General features: G+C 45.6%; 3 protein-coding genes across 10 annotated transcripts; 1 reads left to right on the top strand and 2 right to left on the bottom strand.

The window, feature by feature from the left end:
* Window positions 1–600: 600 nt before the first annotated feature.
* Window positions 601–8,226, bottom strand: adprhl1 (ADP-ribosylhydrolase like 1). Of its 2 annotated transcripts, XM_048971578.1 has the most exons (8): window positions 7,741–8,226; window positions 6,287–6,451; window positions 5,873–5,998; window positions 5,588–5,728; window positions 5,244–5,371; window positions 4,667–4,799; window positions 4,396–4,549; window positions 601–2,717 (listed from the first exon to the last, which is right to left on the bottom strand). In XM_048971578.1, exons 1-8 carry the CDS (start codon window positions 7,952–7,954, stop codon window positions 1,106–1,108), a joined length of 2,673 nt encoding a protein of 890 aa, XP_048827535.1. In that variant the 5' UTR covers window positions 7,955–8,226; the 3' UTR covers window positions 601–1,105. The 2 variants fall into 2 exon arrangements, with proteins under 2 accessions (XP_048827535.1, XP_048827545.1); XM_048971588.1 differs by lacking the exon at window positions 601–2,717 and having other exon boundaries at window positions 4,389–4,549.
* A 665-nt stretch (window positions 8,227–8,891) lies between these two features.
* On the bottom strand, window positions 8,892–17,073 carry dcun1d2b (DCN1, defective in cullin neddylation 1, domain containing 2b). Of its 4 annotated transcripts, none has more exons than XM_048996020.1 (7): window positions 16,934–17,073; window positions 14,391–14,607; window positions 13,917–14,085; window positions 13,310–13,440; window positions 12,627–12,709; window positions 11,750–11,846; window positions 8,892–11,351 (listed from the first exon to the last, which is right to left on the bottom strand). In XM_048996020.1, the coding sequence occupies exons 2-7, from the start codon at window positions 14,563–14,565 to the stop codon at window positions 11,272–11,274; spliced, it is 735 nt and encodes a 244-aa protein (XP_048851977.1). In that variant the 5' UTR covers window positions 14,566–14,607; window positions 16,934–17,073; the 3' UTR covers window positions 8,892–11,271. The 4 variants fall into 4 exon arrangements, with proteins under 4 accessions (XP_048851977.1, XP_048851822.1, XP_048852064.1 ...); XM_048995865.1 differs by lacking the exon at window positions 16,934–17,073 and adding an exon at window positions 15,979–16,063; XM_048996107.1 differs by lacking the exon at window positions 16,934–17,073 and adding an exon at window positions 15,639–15,918.
* tmco3 (transmembrane and coiled-coil domains 3) lies at window positions 17,022–25,231 on the top strand. Of its 4 annotated transcripts, none has more exons than XM_048995173.1 (13): window positions 17,022–17,160; window positions 18,351–18,871; window positions 19,652–19,831; window positions 20,009–20,200; window positions 20,532–20,660; window positions 20,823–20,915; window positions 20,997–21,183; window positions 21,595–21,712; window positions 22,150–22,345; window positions 22,867–23,017; window positions 23,177–23,256; window positions 23,450–23,599; window positions 23,858–25,231. In XM_048995173.1, exons 2-13 carry the CDS (start codon window positions 18,425–18,427, stop codon window positions 23,969–23,971), a joined length of 2,037 nt encoding a protein of 678 aa, XP_048851130.1. In that variant the 5' UTR covers window positions 17,022–17,160; window positions 18,351–18,424; the 3' UTR covers window positions 23,972–25,231. The 4 variants fall into 4 exon arrangements, with proteins under 4 accessions (XP_048851130.1, XP_048850879.1, XP_048851044.1 ...); XM_048994922.1 differs by having other exon boundaries at window positions 22,114–22,345; XM_048995087.1 differs by lacking the exon at window positions 17,022–17,160 and adding an exon at window positions 17,750–17,903 and having other exon boundaries at window positions 22,114–22,345.
* Window positions 25,232–25,712: the final 481 nt, after the last annotated feature.

Genomic DNA, 25,712 nt, shown 5'->3' with positions numbered 1-25,712 from the left:
CCTTGCAGTACTGTCTACCATCGCTGCTTGTGTGCCACAATTCGAAAAGAGAAGCCATTTCATTTCTGAAGTTAGCACCAATGCACAACATACATCATTGTTTTCCACTGGACAACCCGCAGCCAGTTTGAAACCAGAAAAGAAGTCCGTCTCTTTTTTTTTAGTGTTACTCTTACAAATTTAGCTGCAGGAAAACACGCAGAACCACAAGATCAGGCACGTTGCACGATGTCAACAAGCTGGTGCATTTCGAATGAAAACAGTGCCCTGCTTTTGCCGTTTTAGCTATGATCATGTTCGTTAAACTGTTGTGAATCGGCATGAAAGTTAATTATTATACCTTATGCTAGATATTATGAAATGGGATGACTTTTGGTTTGCGATCACTTTAGCATATAGTATTACACTGAAGTATTAAGTTTTGGGTGGTGGGCTGCCAAAGCTGCCTGGGGAATATTAGAAAAGGTAAAAGCAGGTATGTACACACCACAGAGCAGTGACCAAAACAAATATCTTCTGGAATCAATCGATTCCTACAAAACCTTAATTTTGATTAACTCTATCCTTTTAAATGAAATATTTCATAACTGTTAATTGTTGCACTCAATTACAATAACAAGCTTTGTTGCTATATTTTGTGTAATTAGTGGCTGGGAGATTCTGCCCATTTGAGAAAGGTTGGTCACCACTTCACCATGGATGTTTTCAGATAGCAGAAGCAAAGAGGTCAAAAAGGAGAAGTTCAACCTTCGAAGTCGGAGAGCTGCTGGTATTTGGGAAAATAATGACATCCACAGTAATGCCATTTAGCTCTAAAGAGAGATATCCATGCCAGCATCACCCAACAGATGCAAAGTGTCAGCAGTAATAAGACGTTTGGCCCACAGTAAGGGCAGGTTGAGTTACTCAGCCCCTGGCTTTGGCGCCAGAAGATCGCATTTTGTCAAACTTACCAATGCATAATTATCATTATCATTATTACAGGTGCAGGGAGACCCATCCCTTTAATGTAGGTCTAGTTGACTGATGGGCATTAACATGCAAGATATTGATCTACATTACACTACAGTCATGTGTTTGTGTGCATGAGAAGATGGCATAGGGTTTAGAACATGTACGTGTCGAAGGAACGGATGATTTTTGGTTTGAAAGGTGTTTTTACAAAGGTATCGCTGTAGTTCCGGGTCCTGTACTTGTCCACATCTGAGTGTTGGTACTGGGTGAGTTTCTCCTGACAGTTCGAGTGCCTTGCTGGAGGCTTGCTATCCCACAATGCCTCACTGCCAATTTGAGAGACGCCCGCATCCAAATGAGTCGTAAAGCTGCCGATCAACTGAATGTCAGCAGTGGTAGCACTGCCATGTGGCTCTTGACTGCTTACTAGGTCAGCTGCTCCTGTCCCCCTCCCCCCTGAAAGTGATACTTCCTGCAAGCTTTGAACTGGCCAGTCAAGTGAAAGAAGGGACTCTAAAGGGGACAGTCTTGAGGACGAGGTGCTGGGAGCCAAGGATTCGGAAACCAGAGGAATAAGGCTTGGAGTGAGTTCAGAGGTCAGAGATGGAAGCGAGGACTCATGGGTAATAGATTGCTCGGGGTCTGCTTTGGGCTCACTTTTAGCATGTATGAGGTCTGAAGAGGCAGGCAGAAACTTCCCCTTGTAACAGGATGCAGTCTTGATATTGTCCGGAAGAGTTGAGCATCCAGGGTCATCAATCTGAACATCTCGACTTGCACTGTCCTGATCCAGAGCCGCAGATCCACATGCTCTTGGAAATGCATACTTGGGGAGGTTCTGCTTCTTAGTTTGGAACAGAGGTGGGCTCTGGCAGATGGGTATTGGGTAACAAGGGACAGTTCCTGTGATAGTTATGGAGCAGGGAGAATTTGTCCAAGATGGAGGTTCTTGTAGTCTGAGGCCAGCTGGCAACTTCATGTGGGCAGTAGACGAAGATGGAGATGAGCATGACCCTTGAGTCTCACACTCAGAAGATCCTGAGCTCGTGGGGATCCAGGCAGCAAGTATCAAAGGATCCTTCTTGTTCTGTGGTTCATACTGAGGTTCAAGCACTGAATCAGAAAAAAATGGTTTCCTTGCATTCAGTCTTACTTCCTCCCCTGACCTCTGACCATCTGATCCTTCCCCCACATCTTTATCTTCCACCTGCTGCTCCAGCTTTTTCTCAGAGATGTTCGTCCTACTGCAAATGTTCTTTATACTTGCCATCCTTTGATGCTCCTTCTGTTCGGCAGCCGAAAACTTTGCCACCATCTTTAGAACAGTACCACCCCTTTGAGCTGAAGCTGCCTGCAGTCTCTCAGTGCATATCATCCTCTGGGGGGCACCGCTGAGCCTATACCCTCTGCCTGGGACCCTCTCCTTCATCTTGTGACCACGGTATCCCTGGAATACAAGTACCCCCACCTCTCGGGTCTGGGACACCTGGGGTTGGGGATTTTCTCTCAGAAACTTGGCCCGTAGAAGCTGGAAAGCTGTAAGATGCCTGCTGCTGTTGCCCCCTACTGGTCGACTGCCATGCCATGCAAACATCCCTCCCACTTGCCTCTGGGGTCTGTTTGGGTGCTGAGTCAGGTAGTCCAGTAGATTTACCAGAATGTCTTTAATACTTGGGTGAGACATCCAGCTATGAACCACTCGCTTCAGTGCACGTATTTCCAGTGTGAAGCTGGTGTCAGTGAGGGTGGCCTGCATGAGTTGTCTGTACAAAAAACAGGCCATGCTTTTGTAACCAGAGTCAAAGCCCTTATCAAGACACTTATTAGAGAAGTTTAACATTATAGGCATTATAGGTTTCATGGGTGGCACAAAGAATTATCTAAGGGGGCTGGGGGGGGGCAAGCTTATGATTGGTTAGCCCAACCCCCCCCCTCCCCCCCGCTCCCTTGGTCCCACCCCACTGGAGTAACACATGTGCTAAAAAAAATATGTCACATAAGCTCAACGGTTATGTAAACCTTGTGTCTATTTCATTCAATGATAATCATCATGAATCAAGCTGAAGGCAGCTAGGAAACAGAGCAAAGCTAAAGGCCAAGGCCATCACTCTCAGGGCAGAATTAGCCAGTGCAGTGAAGCCAAGGGCTCAAGTTCACTGTGCTGTGTGGCAATCAGGTGATTTAAGGATCATATATACCGCAGAGCTAATCTGATGCTGCAGTGTCAGTACACAGGTTATACGCAAGCATTGTGAATGCAGTAACCTTACACTATTCTCCACATGAAGGACATAAAGGATGAAGTTACCTCTGGAAGATGAAAAACACTAGTAAGAGCAATAAGAACTCACCCATATAACTTTTTTTTTTCAGTTTTAACCACAATTTCATTGTTTCATTCTCAAACATATGTTTCTTAGTGTTACAACGATTGCATTATATACAGACGTTCCTCTACTTACGAACTTTCAGACACACGAACGAAGAGGGCTGTAAGTCCAAATTGTGTTCATTGGGCTCCCATTTCCTGCCCGCAATATCAATTTTTTTTTCTGCGCACCAATTCCGCCTAGTAAGAGGTCTGGCCGCTACTCCCGTACTAGCGTGCGTACTCCCAGCAACCTAGTTCTTTGTACTTGCGTGTACCCTTAAAATGATGTTGTATAGCGACTTACGAACATTTCAAGTTGCGATTGGCCGTATCTCATTCGTAAGCAGAGGAGCGTCTGTACTTCTGAGCATACTTACTGAAGTCTGTTAGATTGGCGCCATCTGGTGGCAATTAATCTGTATTGCGAGTGTGTACGGGCGGGTTGGAACCGGGGAGGACGTGTACCCCTCAATAGTTAATTTGTATTCATTCATCCCACCAATTAATAAATCTTAATAGATTTAAATGATTACATTGTATCATCCCCCAATATCAGTCTCCTCCACCGTTGAGTAATGTGCACTTGGCATAGTTTGCGTTGTTAATTGTGTCCATAGTGCCAGTTGAAAGTGGCAGAAATTGTGTAAAATAACAGTCTTTTAGTGGGGCCTTGCTCTTGTGTGAAGGCTTTAAACATCATTGGTAATACAGGTTTAATTTCCACAGTTAATGCAAAACGTGCCACAATCAGTAAATGCCCTAAATATAAACATACAAAGCCAAACCAAAAATACAACCAAAATTAATGTCAGTCAGGAAGGATTTGGAGCCCTGTAGTGGCAGCAGCTCTATAGCAGACATTTATAATAAAAGATACAATACAGTATTTTGTCATTTGATATTAGGAAATATTGTTGTCAGTTTATTTTTGTTAAAGTTTGCGTTGGGGGAAGCTGGAATGCTCGGCACGGTATGGAGGGAGGCATGCTAGGTACAGGGGCAGTGTGCGATTTGTAAGCAGCTCCAGAGCAGTGAGCAGTTCCATAATAGACGAGGAGGGGGGGCGTTACTTCTCTGCCGCGGCGGCCTTGTACAGCTTTTCCCCCAGCTCTTCTAGCTGCTCCCGTTTCTCCAGGTTCTGGTGCAGTCCAACGGGAACCTGGTTCAGCCCATAGAGCAGTCCGTACAGGCATCCTGCAATGGAACCGGTGGCTCCGCCCTCCCCTGGAACCCACAGTGAAGGCTGGGTTATGACAAACTCAAACACATACATACAGCTATGGCTAGTTGACTAACTAGCGTGTGTCAGTGTTAGCGTTCTGTATTTTGAGTAGACAATACCTCCATGGAACATTGCCCTCCTGCAGAGCTCGGTCCAGTCGGACCCGGAGGCCAAAAGGGCATCGTAGGCAATCATGGGGGCATCATGGCCCCGGTGTCCTGCCCTTCCCTCTGAGCTCCAGCGCTTGTATGCCTGTTGAGGAGGGGTGGGGGTTAATGACAAGTAGAAAAAGCCTGGAGATAAGGCGATGGTTCTCAAACCAGTCCTCGGAGACCCCCAGGCAGTCCACATTTTTGCTCTCTGTCTGCTCCCAACACACCTGTACAGGCATTCCATGCTCTTCATTGGCTGGGAGCTGGGAGGGAGCAAAAATATGGACCTTGTGGGGACCCCCAAAGACTGGGTGTAGAGACACTGATTTAAGGCATCTAGGAACTCTCAAGAAGATTTCAGGTCTTCTTCTTCAAAATACTGAGTTGCCTATACAGTATGAGGAAGTATTGAGGTGCTTTTCTATAGAAATGGGGATCCTATCTGCCCACGTCAATCTGTGGCATCTGTGTGGTTCCTCAGATGTATGCACATGATAGTGTGTCTTTTCAGGGATATACTAAGACAGTCATATACATGTCTGACCTTGTCCATCTCCACGGGGTCGTAGCGGCCAGGAAACTGTGGCTTGTCCTGGTTCTCTTCCTTGATACCGCGCTCCTCCAGGTAAAACTGCCACTTTGCCTCAAAGTAGAACCACTTCTCCTGGTACTCTGGGGGAGGAGAGTTGCGTGGGTACATTTACACCTGGCTAATTAGTCCCGTGGCTGATGCCGTCACCCAGAGCAGTTTACAGTTACTCTATTGTACAGCTGGAGTAATTCAGGTTACTGGGAGCCTCCTGCGATTCCCACTGGCAGCAGTCCAGGTCTGTAGGTGCCTTCGGGAAATAGAAGCTGTCCCTGTTTCTGCTACCGCCCAGTACTCACCAGCCATGTGTCGAATCGTCTTCCTGCAGTACTCCTCTGCCTTGGGGACAACCTTCATGAAGTCACGGCCCCAGCGGGCCAGCGGCTTGCCCTGTACGGCGTAGGAAGCGAATACCGCCGTGCACAACGAGCCGAGGAAACCTGCGGCACATGAGGCACGTCACCCACACGGCTGGGTCCCTATAAAATTCTAAACCCCCCCCCCCCTCCCCCCACAGTGCCACCTGGTGGTCTTGGAAAGCATGTCGTACTGGAGCAGGGTGTTGGAACGGGCATAGAGCGTACCAGTGGGATGGTTGTGCGTCATGCGCCCTGTCTCCACGGCGACCTCCACCAGGTTGTCCAGCCTCTCCGGTTGCCAGTACCTCATGCCCACGCACATGGCCTTGGTGGCTGCCCCGCAGCCTGACCCTGGGACACAGGAAAAGTGACCATCACCTTCAGACAAGAGATGCAGAGGAGCGAGTGCCCAGCTGAGCCAGAAATAGCAAATATGGGGACGTCAGAGGCCGAGAAGTTCAAACACATCGAGTCAAGGCAAGCAGATACGTGTGTGTCCTGGAGAAAGGGAAGGTACACAGACACAGATGGAGAGGAAGTTAAACTCTCATTAAGGAGTGTGTATAAATCATTGGAAGATTAACCAATAAAAACAGAGATCACTTGCAGCAAATAGAGGTCCATGCAGCAAATCCCAACCTTTTTCATTAAAAGGTGTGTGCCAAGCAAGCAGGAAGTTGTTTGGCTTGAGTTGGGAGCAGCCCTCTATGGTACTGGGGTCCGGGGCCCGTCCCTGCAGGGACACCATGGCCTCCACGTACAGGCGTACCAGTTCCCGATACAGGTCATCGAGACACCAGAAGTCTGGGGGAGAAACAGGGAGACTTAGCATTCTTTCAGCATTACCTAAATATTTTTCCAAGGATCTTCAAGAGGGTTTCATATTATACATTTCTTTACGAGACAGAGATGCAAGTAATAAATCTTAATCCCATCCTGACAAAACTGGAAATTATACTAAGCTTATACTTGCACATGTAGACAAACATGTGCTGCTACACTTACTGTACATCTATTTCTGGCCATGTGCTACGACACCATGGCGTAACATCAGATCCAGCCACAACAGCCCCCCCTGGTCTTAGCAGGATTCCTCTCAGTCCCCTGGAGATAGGCAATAGCTCCTGAGCTAAATTTAGCCCGGCCTGCTGGAGATTAGGTGCAGGGGCACTGCCACGGATCTTTCCGGACAATGAGAGGAGGGAGGAGGGTCCTCGGGGGAGACCCGGGGAAGATCCCTCCTGTTTGGTAGGCCGCCATTGTGGATTGAGGTTCTAATTTAGAATTCTAATATAGAATCAGAATTCTAGATGTAGAATTTAGGATTTGAGTTGGTCTATTGGCAGGAGTGTGAAAGAGTCACCCATCACCATAATGGCACCGTGAGTAACACCGAACACAAACCAGTCACGTGCATGAAGCTCACATTCCATAACATACCTATGATGCAGTGGGGTACCAAAACAGCACAGGGCAAATAGTTCAGTATCTCTAGGAATTCTATAGGATTAAGTCACAGAGGTGCAGTGAAATGGCAGATGAGTTAGCAGGCTAATATAGCAAATGTAAGATGGGTCACATTCCAGGCATTTAAAGTGGGGATTTGTCACCTTTATTCTTAGGAGTGTATTCATGGCCTGTCCGGTGTCCGCCTGTGCGGTTCCCTTTTATTTCTTAGACGGAGATTGTGCTAGAATGTGGATGAACAGAGACCTAATCCTGGTAGCCCTTAGTGTATTTCTAGTGGCCGACTCTGAAGTCGATTCAGACGGTAGAATAACAGGGATTTTTGCCTTTTGCACCGACAGTGGCGGTTAAGCACTCTGGAGACAACAGTGAAACTATACCAGCGGGATTCCTAACCGGGACCTTCACTGGTGGAACGCACTTAACTGGTGGCACTGGTGTGCCTCATCTCTTACTCATTATGAGGTGGCCGCTTTTGGTTAATATCAGAAGTGGTGTTCTTCCTACAGAAGTTCACATTACCCTACCAAAAAAAAATAAATAAGAGCTCCCACACCAAGCTTATTTGTAGCAATGGTAGATTCTAGAATGCTGAGCAGCATCCCTGCCTTTGCCGTCATCCTTACCTGTAACGAGGGCTTCGGCGGTTTTCATGTGCATCAATGTCCTGTCGCTCAGGGGCCAATTTTCGGCATCCAGCCTTAGGGCCTCGAGATTCCCGAGCGACGCCAGCTCCTTCTGGATCTCCACACCGGAGGTGGAGCTTTCCCAGCAGCCTTTGCGGTAACCCAGCGCGTCACCCACACCCCCCAGCACCATGGCAGCTTGAAACTTCTCCATCTCGTCTTCCAACACCCCAAAGCTGGCCTGGCACTTCCTCTAAACCAACTCACGGCCCGGTTAGATGCTCCAAAATACCCCTGATTTATCAGCCGACGTATTCGCACCTTCAGCCTGTCATCCTACGCTCCTACATGTGGATGTGGGGTCTCGTCCTCCTGGGATTTTGGATCTCGCACACCCTCTATGTAGTCTCACTGCTTGTTCCTTTTTTTTCCCCCAACCTCTCACACTGCCCTCAACTGTGCACCCCTCCCCACCCCACAGCCTGACTAAGCTGCCCCCCGCCCACCTCAATCCCTTCAAACTGCTCTTATCACAAAGCCCTTGTTGCACCGCCATGAACTACCATTGGGTGTCACCTAAAAAGGCAATCCTCTCTGGACCACACCAGAGGGGAAGCTATCAGTGATAAAGACCCTCCACCCCACGCTGCACAAGAAAGGACTAAAACCAGGCCTTGCCCCCACTTTGCCCCACCCTACAGAGGTCACACATACCTCTCAATACCCCCCCTACCTTCTGTCCCAAAGCTGTGTGGCTGTTTAATTTGCTCCAGCAGCAAATCACGGAAATAAATTAAGACGGTGGGCAACCGTTTTTAGAAACCTAACTATATAAACTAACTTAGTGACTAGTTTATACAACAAAATAATACTGTCTTCTGATCAACTAACTGATGGAGTTATACCTGACTGGACCAATGTCCAGAACAGTCTCAAGATGTTTGCAAGTGGTGGTGATGTGTGGTTCAGTGGGTTTGTATCCTGTCCCTGTGATCAGGATGTTACTTGTTCTAAACCCAAACTTGACACAGGGATGTCACCGGTACGTTTCTGAATAGCTCTCTCTCTCTCGGCAATGTATGCTGCTTTAGATTAAACCAGATGTGACGAAATGCACCCTTTGGTCTGAAATAAAGCAAAATACTCAGTGATAGTTTCATAGAACTTTTATTTGCAAAAGCAGTAACACCCCCCAGGAGATGTACTGCCCCATCTCTCCAAGACACTACGGTAAAACCCACCAAACCAAGCGACGACCAACAGCTGCAACGCCCTGTCCACAAATCAGGATCTCGTAGCGGATGTGCACTCAGCGGGATGAACACGTGGAGGCCTAAGCACCTCACTGTAAATGGGGCCCTGAGGCCTGGTGCGTGGGAACAGCCGGGAGCAGCCCAGGTGGGTTCAGCTCCACGCCACAGCGCCACCTTGTAGTCTTGTTGTTGCAGCAAGGTCAGGCTCAAAGTCAGTATCGCCGCTTCCCTGAGCAATGCCAAACTTCAGTGCACACGCAAATGCATGCACACACGACACACATAAACGTGCGCACGTACACACACATATAGACACACACACACAGGGCCAGGAACAAACGCTGGCAACAGGTACGTGGTAAAACCTTAGTGAAACGTGAGCATCTTCAACATTGGTGTCAACACTCAGTCTAACTCCTGGCACACACTCCACATGCGGTCACATGACCATAACCTTTCAATGCATTCCCAGCATAAAAAAGCCAAAAATCTCAAAATGGGAAAACTAACCCATTAGCGCCCGTCCTTCTAGAAAGTACTATCCGCTATCATCACCAGGCATGCTTAAAATAATGAAAATTCTCATCCTGATTGTTTAGAAATCGTACGTAAGTGCCGACTAATCCTGGATGAGTAGTGACCCAGTGGGCTATGGGACCCAGCAGAACACCATCCCCTGGCGTCACCATCTGGGTTTGTCGTTGACATTTGACCCACTGATGGAAGAGGGGACAGCTGGACTCCCCAGCCAACCCATCAACACGAGGTACACAGATTACACGAGGGGTACAGGCACTCCGTGTGTAATCGCGACTATTCATCTTAACAGATTTTCGGTTTCGGTTCGATAAACGTATAAAAAGTTTAGAAACGACGGCGCATGTTCAGAACTCCAAAACATCATGCTTATTCTGGACCAATGAGGGTTGATTCCTGTTCATATTTTAAAATCCGTCACTCCCGTGACTCCACCCACACCAGACACAACGAGGTTCCAGAACGGTTACAATATATAAAAGATGGTGAAGATGCAAGGGGAGTCCACAGGGGCTCGGGGCCGGGCCCTGGGCCGAGTCCCACTGCACGCGACAGGCAGGCCCGTCTGTGCGGGAGCGTTACTCACTGAACGAAAATAGCTCTTGCTTCACCACCCAGTAGCTACGGAACAAAACCTGGCACCCGCACCAGGGGCGCATCCGCGGGACCGTCATCAGCCACGGAAGCAACCAAAGGAGGCCTCAGTCTCAGAGCCAAAACGTGGCGCTTCAACGCCAGTCCGGAAAGTACCGCTGAGAGGACAAATTAATACTGAATGGAGTTGTCTCGTTCCCACTGGGCAGGGAAGGCGGGGGCAAAATAATGCAGCATAAACGCAAATAAAATGGAAATGAAGCATGATAAATGTAAGGTTTAATTTACAGCACAAATATTCAACTTTAATACTTATACATAAAGTGTGTGCGTGTGTGACAATTCACACACGCACACACACGCACACACACACATGCACACAGTTATATATACACACATACATACACACGAACACATACATACATATCGATATAGATAGGTATTTCTATATACTCCTATGGATACAGTATATTACACCTGTAGTAAAAGAGTTTCTGCTGGTGATGTGCCATTAACTCAAGTGCTTGTGGCCCCTGCTTCGCCACCCTGTCCTTCAATCGCGCTGAAGTAAAAATGGATTAAAAAAAAATCAGCTCATGCAAAACGGATCTTGTATCATACACCCACTGCCACAAGAAAAGCTTTTGTTCTTCTGATTTTTTTTGTTTGTTTGTTTTTTTTAAATCAAAGCAAAGAAGGCTGTTGAGGGAAGGTAGGGGGCCCCCTAGTGGAGTGGAGGACCCTGGTGAAATTGAGAGCGACGCATATCCCATGAGGTCTCGGGTGGGTGTTTTAGAGGTGGTGGGGGGGGGGGGGGGTGGTTTTAGGGTAGACGTATTAGCTTCATGTTGATGACTGGAAGAGCTGCAGCTTGCTTGTGATGAGTTTGTTTGAAAGAAATATAATAATCGTTTAAAAAAAAAACCACAAACTCTTCATTTTTCTCTCACTGTATTCCCTGATTGGTTTGTCTGGTAGTTTTGGCTCCATCTTCTCTCTTGACAGATGGTCTCAGGACTTCAATCTTTTTTTTAATCCTCATTCCTTGTTTGCGCCGTCTTCGAAAAAGAAAAAAAAACGACAAAAAAAAAATAAAATAAAATAATAATAACTGAACAAACAGGCTAGGGCCAGAGCTGGGCAGTCATTATACAGCTTTGGGTTTGCACCCAGTAACAATCGGTCGTGCAAACTCCACAAAGTCATCTATGAGAACAGGCCACGCCCCTGGTGAGAGGAGGACAACAAACAGGATCAGTTATGTTGCTGCTTTGCTTAAAAGATGACTTCCTACCAAAGCAATGACTTCATGTTGTATTACTGAATGAGTAATCGTCCCCTGGTGTTTTCACTATCCCAAATTAAAGTGCTTAGCCAATATCACAGTAGCCTGGAGCATTATTGAAGAAATAAACAAAGCATCAGTTGTGACTCCCTTTCCTTATTTTCAGACGCTGAAAAATGCTAACTTTTAAGACTGGCATGCCATTGGCAAAACCACAAAGAGGAAGTCCCGCCCCTTATTGGTTTTTAAACTCACGGCACGCCCCCGACTTCCTCGGCTGTCATGGTTTCTACCTTTCAGGCTGCTGACCCTGCGGTAAGAGCCCCTCGCCGTGGCTCACCTTCCTCGTCATAATTTGACATATCGTCGGCGATCATGTTCCCGAAATCCAAGAGCAAGTTCCATGTGTCTTTGGGGATGGAGCGTTTGTGGTGCTCCTTAGCATGGCGCCAACAAGTGAGGAAAAACAGCAGGTTAAGGAGGAAGATCACTTCTGCGCGGTGATGACGTACCAGTAATATCTGTGCCTGCAAGGGACCCTGGGAAGGGCTTCGACCAGCTACGGATGTGACCCCCAATCCCTCAGTAGAAAATGCTGCCTAGTTTTCATGTATGACTCATTTTGTACTTATAACTGAGTCCAAGAGGATCCGTGTTCAGTATATATCATGAGACCAACTTCACGGTTTGAATAATTTTTCAGTATTTGACTCAAATTAGAGAGCAACGGATGGGAAAATGACTAATCCCCTTCTGAAGACCCCAGGTCTCTCTTCCCAGGTATAGAGCTGCTACTACATTCTAGCTAAAATGCAAATGCCATCCCATAACAATTACCATATTAATGGACTCCCAGCACCAGGGTTTAAAGTTGTTGAGGTACAGCTCCTTATTCTTATAAAAGGTGATAAACCCTTTCTAAAAAAGAACGACACACTAACATATGAAGAGAACATTTTGCACTGATATACACAAAGCATTAGAGAACATGGTTGCCTAGTTTATATATATTCGTATATATCATTTATTTATATAAAAACATTAGTTCTATGATCTTTAGACATTCAGTAAATTACTAAACTCTGGCTTCACTGGGGTGACATAAGGCAAAGGTACATTGCTACAGGTTCAACTGTAGCCTGCCTTTTGGGATTTGAACCTAAAACCCCCAGGATTGATACGATGGCCCTACTGCCCACGGCGCCATAAAGACTCACCAATAGAAACTTGTTCCAAAGGTCCAGGAACTTGAAGCGGCCATTGAGAACCAGATTCCAGTAGGCAACTGCCATCTCAAGGTCTGAAACGAGAATGGCGGAGGTAACAGTCGCGCTCAGAACTGTTATTGCAGGTAAACAGCCTCATCATCGCGGGCGAGCTTTTGCATTGACCCGCCCTGGCTTTGTCCTGTCAGCAGCTTCTGCTGCTCTCCTTTGAGCTTAACAACACAAAAAGCGCCTGGACCATCCTGCCAGCATGGGCCTGGAGCCAGAACCTAGGCCAGGAAGAAGTGCTCTCCCCATCTTAGGTAAGAGGATTCTGGCTCTAATCTGTCCACGCAACTTCATGAAGCATGGCAGCGGAACGCTCTGTACCAGGACCCTCACAACCACGCCCAGTGCCCCGACTGCTAAGGATGACAGATGTGTGACAGCGTCGCTTTGCACTCTGCATGTACCGGGTCCAAACAACAGGTCTTTAAGAATCCCAGCTCTGACTCAGCCTCCAATGTCACGAAGCAGCACAACAGTAACATCCCACAACAGCCAGCACCCCCTGCCCCCACGCACTCCCCGATTCTCCCCCTCCTCACAATATGCACTTAACAGTTTGTAAGACCTCCCTGTCCAAAGGCATGCCACCCCACCCAAAGTGTTCTCTGGAAGATTCCATGGCTCACCTAAGCCTTTCTGTCCAGGATTCTTGGCAAAGTTAAAGGTGAACTGATAGAAGTCTTTGAACTTTCCAGAATCTTTCAGTTCCTGTTCTAATCTGGGCAGGATTGCTTTGAGCTTCTCTGTGCTGTCACACCTGAGGAGACAACAGAGAGAAAGACAGTCAAGACAAAAGAAATACACTCAAAAGCCTGAAAAAGAAATATTCAACCAGCAACATACATGCAAACGGTCCAGCGACATGCATTCATTTTTAACAAGATAACTACGAAATTTACAAATCTGTAAGCCTCCACAAGCACATTTGATTTCTGGTCTTGGGAATGGAAAAAAAACAACTAGTCAAATGAATAACTACAATTACTAATAAAAAGAAATAAGCAATTGGCCACTTGCCTCCAAATGGTGGGGGACTTTGCTCAGTTTTGTTATCGACTTATATTCAGGTTATCGGCTTAGGTTCTGGGCTTTATGAACATCTAGACTGCCTGGGTTAGGTACCACGCATTAAACTGAAAAACGGCACTTCAAGTCTGAATATCCAGAGTGAACTCTACGTGAGACAAGGGGCTCCCCGCAGAGGGATGCCACAGAACCCTGGGCCTTCCTCACCCAAGCTCCGCCATGCCATCCAAGAATTCCTTCTTGCTGAACTCGCACTGGGTGGCGGCCCGGAACTTCCAGGCCACCACTAGGATGCTCATGCTAGCCGGGTCCAGGGTCAGGTCATCGCAGAACTGCTGGATCCCGTCAATCCCGATTTTATTCTCATCGTGAGGATCTGGGGAAACACAGCCCCGTTATCCACACAACTATCCAAAAACAACCGGGGGCCTGTTATCACAAAGCTGGATTTTGGGTTTAGCAAGTTAAATTTAAGGTAGTCTGGGCTAAATGAAAGTGAATGAAGATAAATTACATCTAAACGGGGGAACCTTAAATCTGACAAGTTATCTAGCTAACCAGCAAGCCTCGCTTAATGATACTGGCCCCAACATGAATGCTGACTACAAGGCAAACAACCAGAACCAACACGTCTTTGGTGTCATATTCCCATTCTAAGGCATATTCCAGATTCCCACTTGCCTTTATAACGATTGTAGAGCTGCTCCAACTTCTTCCGATCCACAGAGTTTTTCATGGATTCCTTATAGTAGAGGTCTGGGTTATGAAAGTAATTGTCCGTGGCCACTTCTAATTTCCAGTCATTCTGTGTCAGGCAGTACACGGCGGTCTTCTCCCCGGCCTGCGTGAAGGCCATAAACTGTCGGATCTTGTCCTTCTGCGATGACTTCAGCTTATGCTGCAAAAAAACACGGAGGAGCAGAGAGATTGGCACAAATGCCCCATTGTGTGTTTTGTAACGTGCGGATCTGCCTCGTAATTACATCTGATACCTTCTGATTTGTCCAGAAACACACTTTCTCCCTCTCTAAATGTTTCATCCCTCCACCTTGTAAAGAGTGATTAAATGCTCAAAACATTTCTTCAGTTTAGGGAGAGTGCTCGTATGGTTGACAGGGGAAAAAAATGAGAAGTCTTTTTTTTCCCCCCAATCAGATGAAGATAGGCGTTGTACATTATTTGTGAGATTTGTGACAAGGAGATCTATCGTCACTGACAGCTGGCTGCATTTCCAATTGCCGCGCTTTATTTGCATGGCGCAGAAAGCTCCGAGGAGTTCGTGTCAGTGCGTACCACGCTAGTCAAGCCAAGCCCCTGTATATTATTAATCCACAGCGCAGAATACATTAACATATGAAAGCAAGGCCGCCGAGGACATTTGTGTCCCCCCCCCCAACCGGAGCCACGCCGGGAAAGTAACCAGTCTTTCAGAACCACGCGGCTCCTAACTGACATTAATTCTCAAACCAACAGCTTATATTACGAGATATTACGACGCAATTTATGCGTAACCGATTTATTAGGAATAGTTAAAAACCGTTGCAATGACTCAATAGTGGAAGATATGGGTGCACCCAAAACTAGGTTAATTGGTTCCTCGCTTTATGCTGACTACACATTTTCATGTGCAAGCCACGGCTGTGCAGAAATCCATAATATTTGATAAGGTATCTGGCCGTTGATGGCGTTATTACATAAAACAGTGGTTTTCTCCAGCCGATGCTGTAAATCACACGGGCTGGCAATCGCAATGCATCGTCCATGCACGTATTGTGATGGTGCAAAACTGAAGGTAACCATCAGATCCCCGGGTATCGGCATCCACAGCTCGCCGGTCCGAGGGACAGTCCTGCCTGCTAATATGCGGGTCGATTTGTGCGTTTTTTAAAAAGGGGGGGTTCCGCGTAATTTTCTCTTTGTCCTACTTACTCGCACGTCTCCAGCAAGACAGTTGCCCCGCGTCCCAGTTACCCTTCTTACGCAGCCGGACGGGTCCTGTGTCCCGACTCGCTCAGATACCAAAAAGGGAAAGGTACGTGCGGAGCAACTGCAGGAGTCAGCTCTCAAAATACCATCAACTCTGACCTTCCCCTCGCACTGACAAACTGGCACAGTAAAAAACCCCACTGACAGTGCGACGCTAGCGCAGGACACGTCGCGCACGGTACCGCCTGCCCCTCGGCAGTACCACCCCAGCCTACCGGCCCACGTTACACCCCGCTGCAGAGGTTTATTCGTCTGTTTGGCTTACTGTTTTGATCGTACCTACCATTTTCTCACCCGCTTGTTTGACCAACTTGATAGCTGGTAGCTCCCCTGCGCACGCGCAGTGGCCACTAGGAACTGCGCTAAAGCACGAGAGAGCTTGCGCACGGCTGGTACCCAGAACAGGGAGATGTAGTTTTACTTTGAACGATAATAATAATAATAACAACAACAACAATAATAATAATAACAACATCGGAATCGCGAGTAATATATTATTATTATTATTGTTATTATTATTGCAAATATTTAAAGTGAAGAGAGAAAAGAACAGAACGGTATAAAGGACAGAAAGTTTCAAGTTTGTAATATTCGAGTCACATGCAAGAAAATATGCCAACGGATATGGACAGTAAATTTCAACAACAAAGTAAAATAAAACTAAATTTCCTTAATTTCCTTCAATGTCAATGAAGTATTATCTATCTATCTATCTATCTATCTATCTATCTATCTATCTATCTATCTATCTATCTATCTATCTATCTATCTATCTATCTATCTATCTATCTATCTATCACTTTAAAAGTAGATAGATAGATAGATAGATAGATAGATAGATAGATAGATAGATAGATAGATAGATAGATAGATAGATAGATAGATAGACCAATAAATAAATAAATAGATACCAAGAGCTTCACAGAAAACTACATATCCCAGTAGGCTGTGTGGGGGGACCCGATTACGATTGGTTTCGGAAGTTGGATTTTTTTCAGTCGTTAATTCGGAGGAAAAGACAGAAAAGAAATTCATCAACTAATGAACTAAATTTAAACCTTTAAAAACACACGTTTCGTTACTGTGATACTCGAGAAGCTGTTCATCTACAAAACGATTAGCCTGTATTTCTTGTCTTTATGAGGTTTTATAGGTGAATGCTGCTACACAACTGTTCACGATTTTTTAATGCAGATTTTAATGTAGGACCACAGTCATGATCCATCCCCGGGGCGTACCTGAGGACGGGTGACATCTTTTGGCGACGGACCTTAGCACTCCGGGTCCCGGAGCTGTGAGCTGTCAAACGGCTAGTCGGCGGCTCTCGGCCAGTGCTGGAAGTCAGACGGGAGGCTGCGGCTTTCTGGTTATGTTTCGCATTTTGAGAGGAGTGGCATCTTACCAAAAAAGCTCCTTTAGTCCACTTGAATGTGGTGCTGGCGTGGACGGCGTACCAATCCGACAGGTATTTGCAAACTACGTATTTTACGGGTCGAAATCTGATTTCTATCTATGAAGCTATTCGCCGACTACTTCTTCTGCACATTTGGTACATTTAAAAATACAATCAAATTTCTCCAATCCGCAGGTTAAAAACTGTAGTTATCGCTCGCTGTTTAGGCAGGCTGATCCCCACGGGTTTCCACCGAAAAGATGACTGCCCATAGGAAGGTGGAGATGTATATTATAACGCAAGAAATCGGAAAATTGCATTGGTTCAGTATATGTGAACTGCTGTTAATTGCATGCCGATAACGTAACTGCGTGTTTTAGCCAATCTTAAAAAATCTACCCATTTTGTCTTCTGGATAGTTAACTTTATCGCCAGTGTGAGACTGATCGGCTTTGCGGAACAATGGTCCCATTGACCAGGAAGAGACTTACAGTAGTTGTATTCACTCTTTTTGGAGGAGGGAAAACAAGTATGTCGTCATAAGAAGTAGTAAATTCATAAGCGAGGAACTTTAATTCATGGCTGATTTTATTATTGAATCGCGGGATTTGCTTGAATCTTCATACAGTGATTGAGTTTAGCGGAGTGACGCGCGCATCATTTTTTACATGTGAATTAATTGTCGTAAATGTGCGTCTGTTAGCTTTTGATGGCTCCACCGTGGCATTTGTTGTAATGCTTGTCAGGGCGTTTGCTGCGTGCCGTTTCATTGTTTGAGCAGTCAGGTGTGCCCAAGTTACGAAAACAGGTGGAAGGTAATACTTTTAATGCGTCTTTCGACATTCCCAGATAAGATCATAACATGTAATACATACACGCACTAAACTGGTAAGCATTTCTGTGTAATCTGCATATAATCGTTTCGTTTTCAACGTCGGTATGGACAGTCAAGCTCTTTGGAGGCATGTTGAAGATAGTTTTGGTTATGTTTAATGGATTGTTCTTGGTCTACTGTATATATTATATGCTGATACCAGGATTAAGAGAAGGGTTGAGTTGGCTATCTAGCATACTAGACATTATCCCATTGTGGACCTGCAAAATTTGTGGTAAATTTATGATGGAGAATTAAGCCAAGCCCTAGGCCTGCAAAATTTACCATGGGAGGACTCCTGGTGCATCAAATGAATATTGAATGAAGATGTTGAATTTAGCAAACTTGTTAATGCTGGACTCTGACTCACTCTTTCTGGCACCCACAGGCATCAGCAGTGAGCTTCAGAATGTAGGAGACCTTGTAGTTCTTCAACATTCATCATCCCTCCTCGGCTAACAAATGCCGAAGAGCAAAGGCGACCGAATGTGGGGTGTGTGTGCACTGTTATGCCTTGGCCTGGTGGGGGCGCTGCAGCAGGAACAAGTGGCCCAGCACGCCATCAAGCTCCACCGCGGGAAGGGCGCAGCAGTGACGCAGGGCCGGCGCTGGCTGGCGGAGCACTGCCGGCGGCTGGCCGGGCTGTTGAGGCAAAAGACTGTTGCCGTGAAGAAGCTTGGCGTTGCCATCGCTGCTGTGGAGCGAGACCACACTCTCTCGGACCCAGAGAAGCTCTTCCAGGTGCACACCCTGGAGATCTTCCAGAAAGAGCTGAATGAGAGCGAGAAGTCAGTGTTCCAGGCAGTGCTTGGGCTTCAACGGGCCCTGCAGGGGGACTACAGGGACGTGGTCAACATGAAGGAAAGCAGTCGACAGAGGCTCGAAGCCCTGAGAGAGGCTGCCATAAAGGTAAGGAAGGGGCAAACAGGCATTCATCTAGACAGCCTGGAAGAGGTCCCCCAGTTGGCGTGAAGGAGGAGCCAATGCCACAGACATAGTGTTTTGGAAGCCGATGTTGATGTGAGAGAGGCATCTGTCACACTGGGATCAAAACACAAACTTTAATGGTGACCCATGTGCAAATGTTCTGAAGAGGGCCCCTGGTTCAGGGAAACGGTGCAACACCCTCTTGATTATCTGTGACTTGAGGCAGAATTGCTCGGCTGACTGCGTTATCTGCCTATGACAGGGAGGACATGTGTGTTTTCGTGTGTCTTATTTGTAGGTCCTGATTATGGAGGATATTCTCTTTAACTCTAGTTCTCAGATGGCTTCGACATTTAGACGCAGGCATTTTCTAATGTTATTCTTGGTCATTTAGCAAATATCTAAAAGCTTACTATTTATGCCTATGTATACCCATGAATATTTCAGATGCAGCTCAGTACCCTCTCAGGTACAACAGCAGGGTCTCTCTTGAGACCTAAAGTTGAATCCATTTTGTCACAGTTCATTACTGCTATTTTACCTGCTGGTAAAATGTTCACATTTCCATGTTTGTCCTCTGAAGAGAATATACAGTATGCACATCTAAGAAGTGTGTGTGTGTGTGTGTGTGTGTTTCTCGTTGCCTCCAGTGTGTGTATGAGTTTTATATGGATTCTAAAGAAAGGGTGCATACACATGGAGTTGATGATCTTCACTAGCTTGAAGACAAAGTGGATGCAAAGTGAATGGTTCTGTCTGCAGGAGGAGCAGGAGTATGTGGAGCTGATTGCGGCAGAGAAGCACCAACAGGAGGCAATGAAAAGTGTGAAAGACCAAAACAAGACTCTGTCTATGCTTGATGAGATCCTGGATGATGTGCGACGTGCTGCTGACCGTCTGGAGGAGGAGATCGATGATCATGTCTTTGATTATAACAAACAAGTAAGATGAAAGATCTAAGCGATGAAGCAGCGTTCAATGGAAGGGTGTGAGTTGGTTGATCTCGTTTGTTGTGGGACTGGTCCTCCCCTGGATCTTCTGTGCAAACCCAGCAAAGGCTGTTTTCAAAAGTCTCAATGTTGATTGCTGAGCCGCTCACCCCCGGCTGTGCGTCCGCAGATGAAGGGTGTTAACGTGGAGGCCGTGCTCCGGGTGGAGGAGGATGAGGAGGACTCCCAGAGGAACGTGTCCAGGCGGGAGGTGGAGGATAACTTGGGGCTCAGTATGCTGATTGACTCCCAGAACAACCAGTATGTCCTGACCAAGCCTAGGGACTCCACCATGCCCCGTGCTGACCATCACTTCATCAAGGTCTGCTCCACATTCTTCTGTTCTCTGCTGCTAAGTCAGGGTCTCCACATCAACCATATTGATGACCACAGCTCACAGCACCTGATTACTTTAGTTTCAATGCCCCTTAAATGCTAACCCCAAGACAGATTAATCTTCTGTTACTTTAACATCTCTCATCTTGTCAAGGCTCCAGAATCTGTTAAGTTCTCCACAACTTGTGACCCTCATCAACTGAGTGTTTCTTCCACTTCCTTCGGCATTGTTCCTTCTCTCACAAGCTAGACCTTTTGTTTACGATCTGTATTCTACATGTGTGACCTGTGTCTGTTCTCTGTGCTTGATTATTCAGGACTTGGTGTCTGTGGTCATGCTTTCACTTCCCTGCGGGTGGCTGTGTACACAGATGGGTCTCCCCACCATGTTTGGTTACATCATCTGTGGGGTCCTCCTCGGCCCCTCAGGGCTCAATAGCATCAAGGTGAGCACCTTGGGATATCTTTGATCTCAACCAGCAGATGGTACAGATGGTAGTTCCCCATATTCCACATTCTAGATCTTTCCAATGCTTACTCTGCTTATATTACATTTTGCATGCTGCAAAAGTTTTTATATATTTAACTGTTGTGTATTGTGTTTCTAGTCTATGGTTCAGGTGGAGACATTGGGAGAATTTGGGGTGTTCTTCACCTTGTTTGTGGTGGGGCTTGAGTTCTCCCCCGATCGCCTACGCAAGGTCGGTACCGTGAAAGTGTCATTGCGAGCTGCTCAACACTGTGCACGGGAGCCGTAATGTATGTAATATGTGCACCAACAGGTGCTGAAGATCTCTGTGCAGGGCTCGTGCTACATGACGCTGTCGATGGTGGCCTTTGGTCTCCTCTGGGGACATCTGCTGCACATCCGCCCCACCCAGACCGTCTTCATCTTCACCTGCCTGTCCCTCTCCAGCACCCCTGTAGTCTCTCGCTTCCTCGCTGGGGGGCCACGTACGGAAAAGGAAGGTAATTGTGTTCATCAGTGAGTAAGAATGTGTCAAACCAGAAAGCGGCAAAAGAGGGATCTCGTTTTAAAACTGTGATGGCAGAATTTAGGCTTTGTGGTGGGTGGGGTTACTGTGAGCTGCCAGGCACTGCAGTTTAATGCAACGGGAACCAGTAATATAACTGATGGGGATCAGGTTAAACCTGTCAGTGACTGACACGCAGAATAATCTGATCGAGCATTGAGTTTCAAAGCCTCAAAAACAATAGATATTTCATGCTAAACAGGGATAGGCTGAAGATTGAATGTGGCATGTGGTCTCAAAAGCAGACAATGACAGTTAAAGTAATATGCAGGTTCAGAGTATTAAAGCTAATTCTGATCTTGGCTTGAAGCTTTGCCTGACGTCTGCCAGTGTGTTGCCCACACAGGCGAGTTGGATTACAGCAGCGTTCTCCTGGGAATGCTGGTCATGCAAGATGTTCAGCTGGGCCTGTTCATTGCTATCATGCCCACACTCATTCAGGCTGGTGGAGGTGGTACTGACAGGTAAACCCTCCTCTCTGCCTTTGGGCATTTTTGCCTTTTTGCTATTGGCTGTGAAAATAAAGCTGATCTGTATTTAATGTACAGTAGGTGCATAAGTACTAGTTATATGCAACAATAGGCTGACAGATCTTTTATTTCATGAAAGATCATGCTTCTGTGTAAAGGAGTTGTTTAAAACTTAAAGCGATTGGTTTTAATTTTGATATTATTATTGGAAGGTTGACTTTCAGTCCTTGAGTAATTTTGCTGCTTTATGTTTATTTGTTTAGAAGAAGTGTGAGTAGTAAAGGTGTGTTTAGTTTATGTATTATGTATTTTTATGGGAAAAAAAAGTAAAAATAAAAGTAAATAAGCAGGACTGGTCTGAGTAGCTGTTTCTCTCTGATGCTTGGGCCTGTTAGTGTGCCTGCGTTTCTCACTGTGCCGCTTTGTGTCAGTGTTGTTGTGGGCGGCCTGCGCATCCTGCTTCTCCTGGGCCAGGTGGCCTTCTCGCTTGCCGTGGTGCTGCTGCTGTGTGCTCTGCTCAAGTCCCATCTGATTGGCCCCTTTTGCAAGAAGCTGCATGCTGAGTGCAAGGGCACCAAGGAGATCATGGTGCTGGGGACCACTGCTTTCGTCTTCCTCATGCTGACGGTATGATTTTTGCGCGGGTACCATGCCTGGCAGCTCCTCAGCCAGAGAAGGACCTCATCTTGCTCTGCCTACTTAACCTATTTCAGCCCAGTTACATCATTTTACTTTTATATTACATTCTCAAATCATAGTTTTAAAGACGTAAATGACATGGATATGTTCAATAATAAGTTTTAAAGGCTTCATTGATTATCATAAAATGATAAAATTATATATAAAATTATTAGCTTTTAAGAATCCTACTGTTCTGGCAATATTAAGAATGATCTTTTCCATTTTAATCTACTGTATCTAAAATAAGATGTATAAAACAAATATTGTACAGTGTTAAATTGCATGTAAACATCTTTAAATGTCATGTTTTTGAGCAATGCAAAATGTGGTGGTGTACATTATCGTTTGTTGTCGCATAGAATCTTCTCTTCCATGTTATTCTTGCCACCGCTTTCTTCTGTTTAAACTTTTTGGCTGTGTGTGTGTGATTTGAGGTTTTAAGTCCCCATGCGCTCCAACCACTGCAGGTAACCGAGTTCTTGGACGTTTCCATGGAACTGGGCTGCTTCCTGGCTGGTGCACTCCTTTCATCGCAGGGTCACATGGTCACCGCTGAAGTCATGAGCTGTGTTGAACCAATAAGAGATTTCCTCGCTATCATCTTCTTCGCCTCCATTGGTGAGCCTATTCATTGTCCGGTACTTGGCACTTTGTTATTATATATGCATGCTATTTTATTTAGAGACAAAAATGAACTAGACTTTTAGTAAAGAAGTGCTATACTGGTCTTCTACCTGCAAAAGCAGTTATGGATAGATGCCCATGTGTCTCTGACAGGCCTTCACGTATTCCCTACGTTTGTGCTGTATGAACTTACCATCCTGCTAGTGCTGACCCTGACCCTGGTCATCATGAAGGTACAGCCATAATTCTTTTCCTTTATGGTGTCACGGTCTTGTCCCTTTTCATCTGATCATTACGATGGTTACGGCGTCACCTCAGCAAAGATAGTGGAGTTGTGTTACGAATGACGACAATAAGAATATTGAGATTCTGTTGCAAAGATTTTCAATAATATCATGTACTAGTGTGTGTTTTTTGCTCCTGCAGTTTGTCATAGCACTGCTGGCACTATCGGTCATCCTCCCGCCGGGGTCCAGGCACATTCGCTGGATCGTTTCAGCTGGTCTGGCACAAGTCAGTGAATTCTCCTTTGTCCTGGGCAGTCGTGCCCGCAGAGCGGGCATAATCTCTCGGGAGGTAAGCGCCAGTTGTCAAACTTAAACTTTTTTTTATTATTATTATTATTATTAGCATTGGGAATATAATTGTGATTGAATAAGTATAATTTTTTTTAGCAATTCATTCATTATTTGACACTTCATTCTGAGTTGCTAGGATTTTCTATTTTCATGCCACTGGATTTTTCTACCATGCACTGATGAATCCTGTCATTTCTTCATAGCATATGTAGCATTTTTTTGGTGTAAAAATAACATCGATGCCTCTTTAATTCAGGTGTACCTGCTCGTCCTCAGTGTTACCACACTAAGTTTGCTGTTGGCTCCTGTACTCTGGAGAGCAGCCACTCTCAAATGTGTCCCTCGTCCGGAGCGCAAGACAATCACGTGAAGTCACCGGTACATTATGACCCCGGGGGATACTCTGAGTGTGGCCAGTGAAGAAGGGGAGGGTAAGGGAGTGGGTCAAAGGGCATTTGCAACCCTAAGCTACAGAGCCTTCCTCTCCGTCTTAAGATAGATTCTTTAAATTGTTTACAATTAAGTTTCAATTTCCATAGTGCTGCATTGTCACTGATGGATCAGTGATGAATGTTTTTCTAGTTTTTTTTTTTTTTTGAAGTGTCTAGAATCTTCTCTTTATTTACAAAACGTCAATTTATATTTATGTTATTGTGAAAGGGCACAAACGGGGGTGTCGGAGGGGCAGGGATACACTGGCAGACTGAGGGGGCCAAACACTCGACAGGGGTGACATTTTGAGGGAGGGTCCAGAATTTGTAGGTATGCCCCTGGGCACTAATGTCAGTAAGAGTGCCTCGCGTACACAGACAGAGGCACAGAGTAAAGCATGGGCTATTCTAGGCCCCAACAAACATCAGGGCCCCAGCCTGTCTGGGAGAAAAATGCAACGGCTTATTAAATCGACAGCCTCTGAGTGTCTGTGCTCTTGTCCGCTCAGGACCCCTCAACTAAGTTAACCTGCCCCTGCACAGATACTGTGTTGTCCTCACAAAAATGTAAATTGCTTAAAATAACTAAACATTATAAATGTTTGTTGAAAAAGATGGTTTGATGATGCACTGAGCATTTTGTTCAAATATCGTTGAATGTGATGGTTTTAATTTTTACTTTACTTTTCTTTATTTCTTTTCCAATTGTAAAAGGGAAAAATAACTGCACAGTGATATTTTACGAGTGTAATAATGCTACTTAAGAGTTGCAACTGCTGAATGTGCCTTAAATTCATATGTACACTACACTGCCTCGGCATAAGCGGTCTTAAAGAATGCTCACATCTTTCAACACGCACAAAACAATCATTGCATTCCAAATGTCCATTTCAAATGCAACCAAAGGTGTTATTTATTTATACTGAATTGTCAATGTAACTCCAGAGCTGTATTTAGTTTTGGAATAAACCCTGAAACACAAATATTTCCTATTGCCCAAGCTATATCCATTTTAACTTACTACACTTCTGAGGATATGTAGTTTGATGGCATGCATTTGACTATATAGCATTCTTACATGAAGAAATGTTGCTGCTGTAATTCGCTGATGTTATAAGTATTTTAATAGGGAACCAGAATCTAATGGGAGTAAATGCTCCAACTACCAAACACAACAAATAAATATATTTGTGACTGTATGCTTCATTTGTTTTGTACTTTACTGTGTAAGATTATGTCCACTTACGGTTGGTTGTACTTTGCCCCAGCAGCGACTGCAGTAGTCAAGGATTTCGGGTGTCCTTATGTCATTAAGTTACCCATTATTTTCTTAAAGTGTACTCAACAGCTTGTACAGTGTTGGCTAAACCAAACGATATAAGCTACTTTAAATTAAACCAGAATAGGGGGAAAAGCTACCGTTGTAGGTATACCACAAATATATGCTACAAATTAAATTTCTTTAATATTTGCACTCTTGTTAAAGCGATCTCTGTTCCAACCTAAACGGGTTAACTGGGTGGGTGATCTTATTTCCTTCTGATGTCATCGTAATAATTGAATTGGATAGTGTCGGTTTGCCCCGAGGTTTACCCGGACTGGGACGCTGGAACTGAGGTATACAGGGAAAGTGCTGAACCGCTGTTAAGTGTTACACCGGACGCATTTCAGCCTCAGGCT

This window comes from Brienomyrus brachyistius, chromosome 1 (assembly GCF_023856365.1).
Source record: "Brienomyrus brachyistius isolate T26 chromosome 1, BBRACH_0.4, whole genome shotgun sequence".
In the NCBI taxonomy this organism is placed as follows: domain Eukaryota; kingdom Metazoa; phylum Chordata; class Actinopteri; order Osteoglossiformes; family Mormyridae; genus Brienomyrus; species Brienomyrus brachyistius.
Note: the sequence above shows the minus strand (reverse complement) of the source record. Positions and strands in the feature narration are given on the sequence as shown.

Excerpts from the sequence above, each read along its gene's own strand:
- adprhl1 (XM_048971578.1), bottom strand. The coding sequence starts at position 7,954 with ATGGAGAAGTTTCAAGCTGCCATGGTGCTGGGGGGTGTGGGTGACGCG. Across the intron at positions 4,800-5,243 it reads ACCCCGTGGAGATGGACAAG|GCATACAAGCGCTGGAGCTC; the intron begins GTCAGACATGTA and ends CCTCCTCAACAG. Across the intron at positions 2,718-4,395 it reads AAGGCCGCCGCGGCAGAGAA|ACAACTCATGCAGGCCACCC; the intron begins GTAACGCCCCCC and ends TTTTTTGTACAG.
- dcun1d2b (XM_048995865.1), bottom strand. Across the intron at positions 13,441-13,916 it reads GATGGCATGGCGGAGCTTGG|GTGTGACAGCACAGAGAAGC; the intron begins GTGAGGAAGGCC and ends TTGTCTCCTCAG. Across the intron at positions 11,352-11,749 it reads GTCAAATTATGACGAGGAAG|GGGCGTGGCCTGTTCTCATA; the intron begins GTGAGCCACGGC and ends TCCTCTCACCAG.
- tmco3 (XM_048994922.1), top strand. The coding sequence starts at position 18,425 with ATGCCGAAGAGCAAAGGCGACCGAATGTGGGGTGTGTGTGCACTGTTA. Across the intron at positions 23,018-23,176 it reads CATCTTCTTCGCCTCCATTG|GCCTTCACGTATTCCCTACG; the intron begins GTGAGCCTATTC and ends TGTCTCTGACAG. Across the intron at positions 23,600-23,857 it reads CGGGCATAATCTCTCGGGAG|GTGTACCTGCTCGTCCTCAG; the intron begins GTAAGCGCCAGT and ends TCTTTAATTCAG.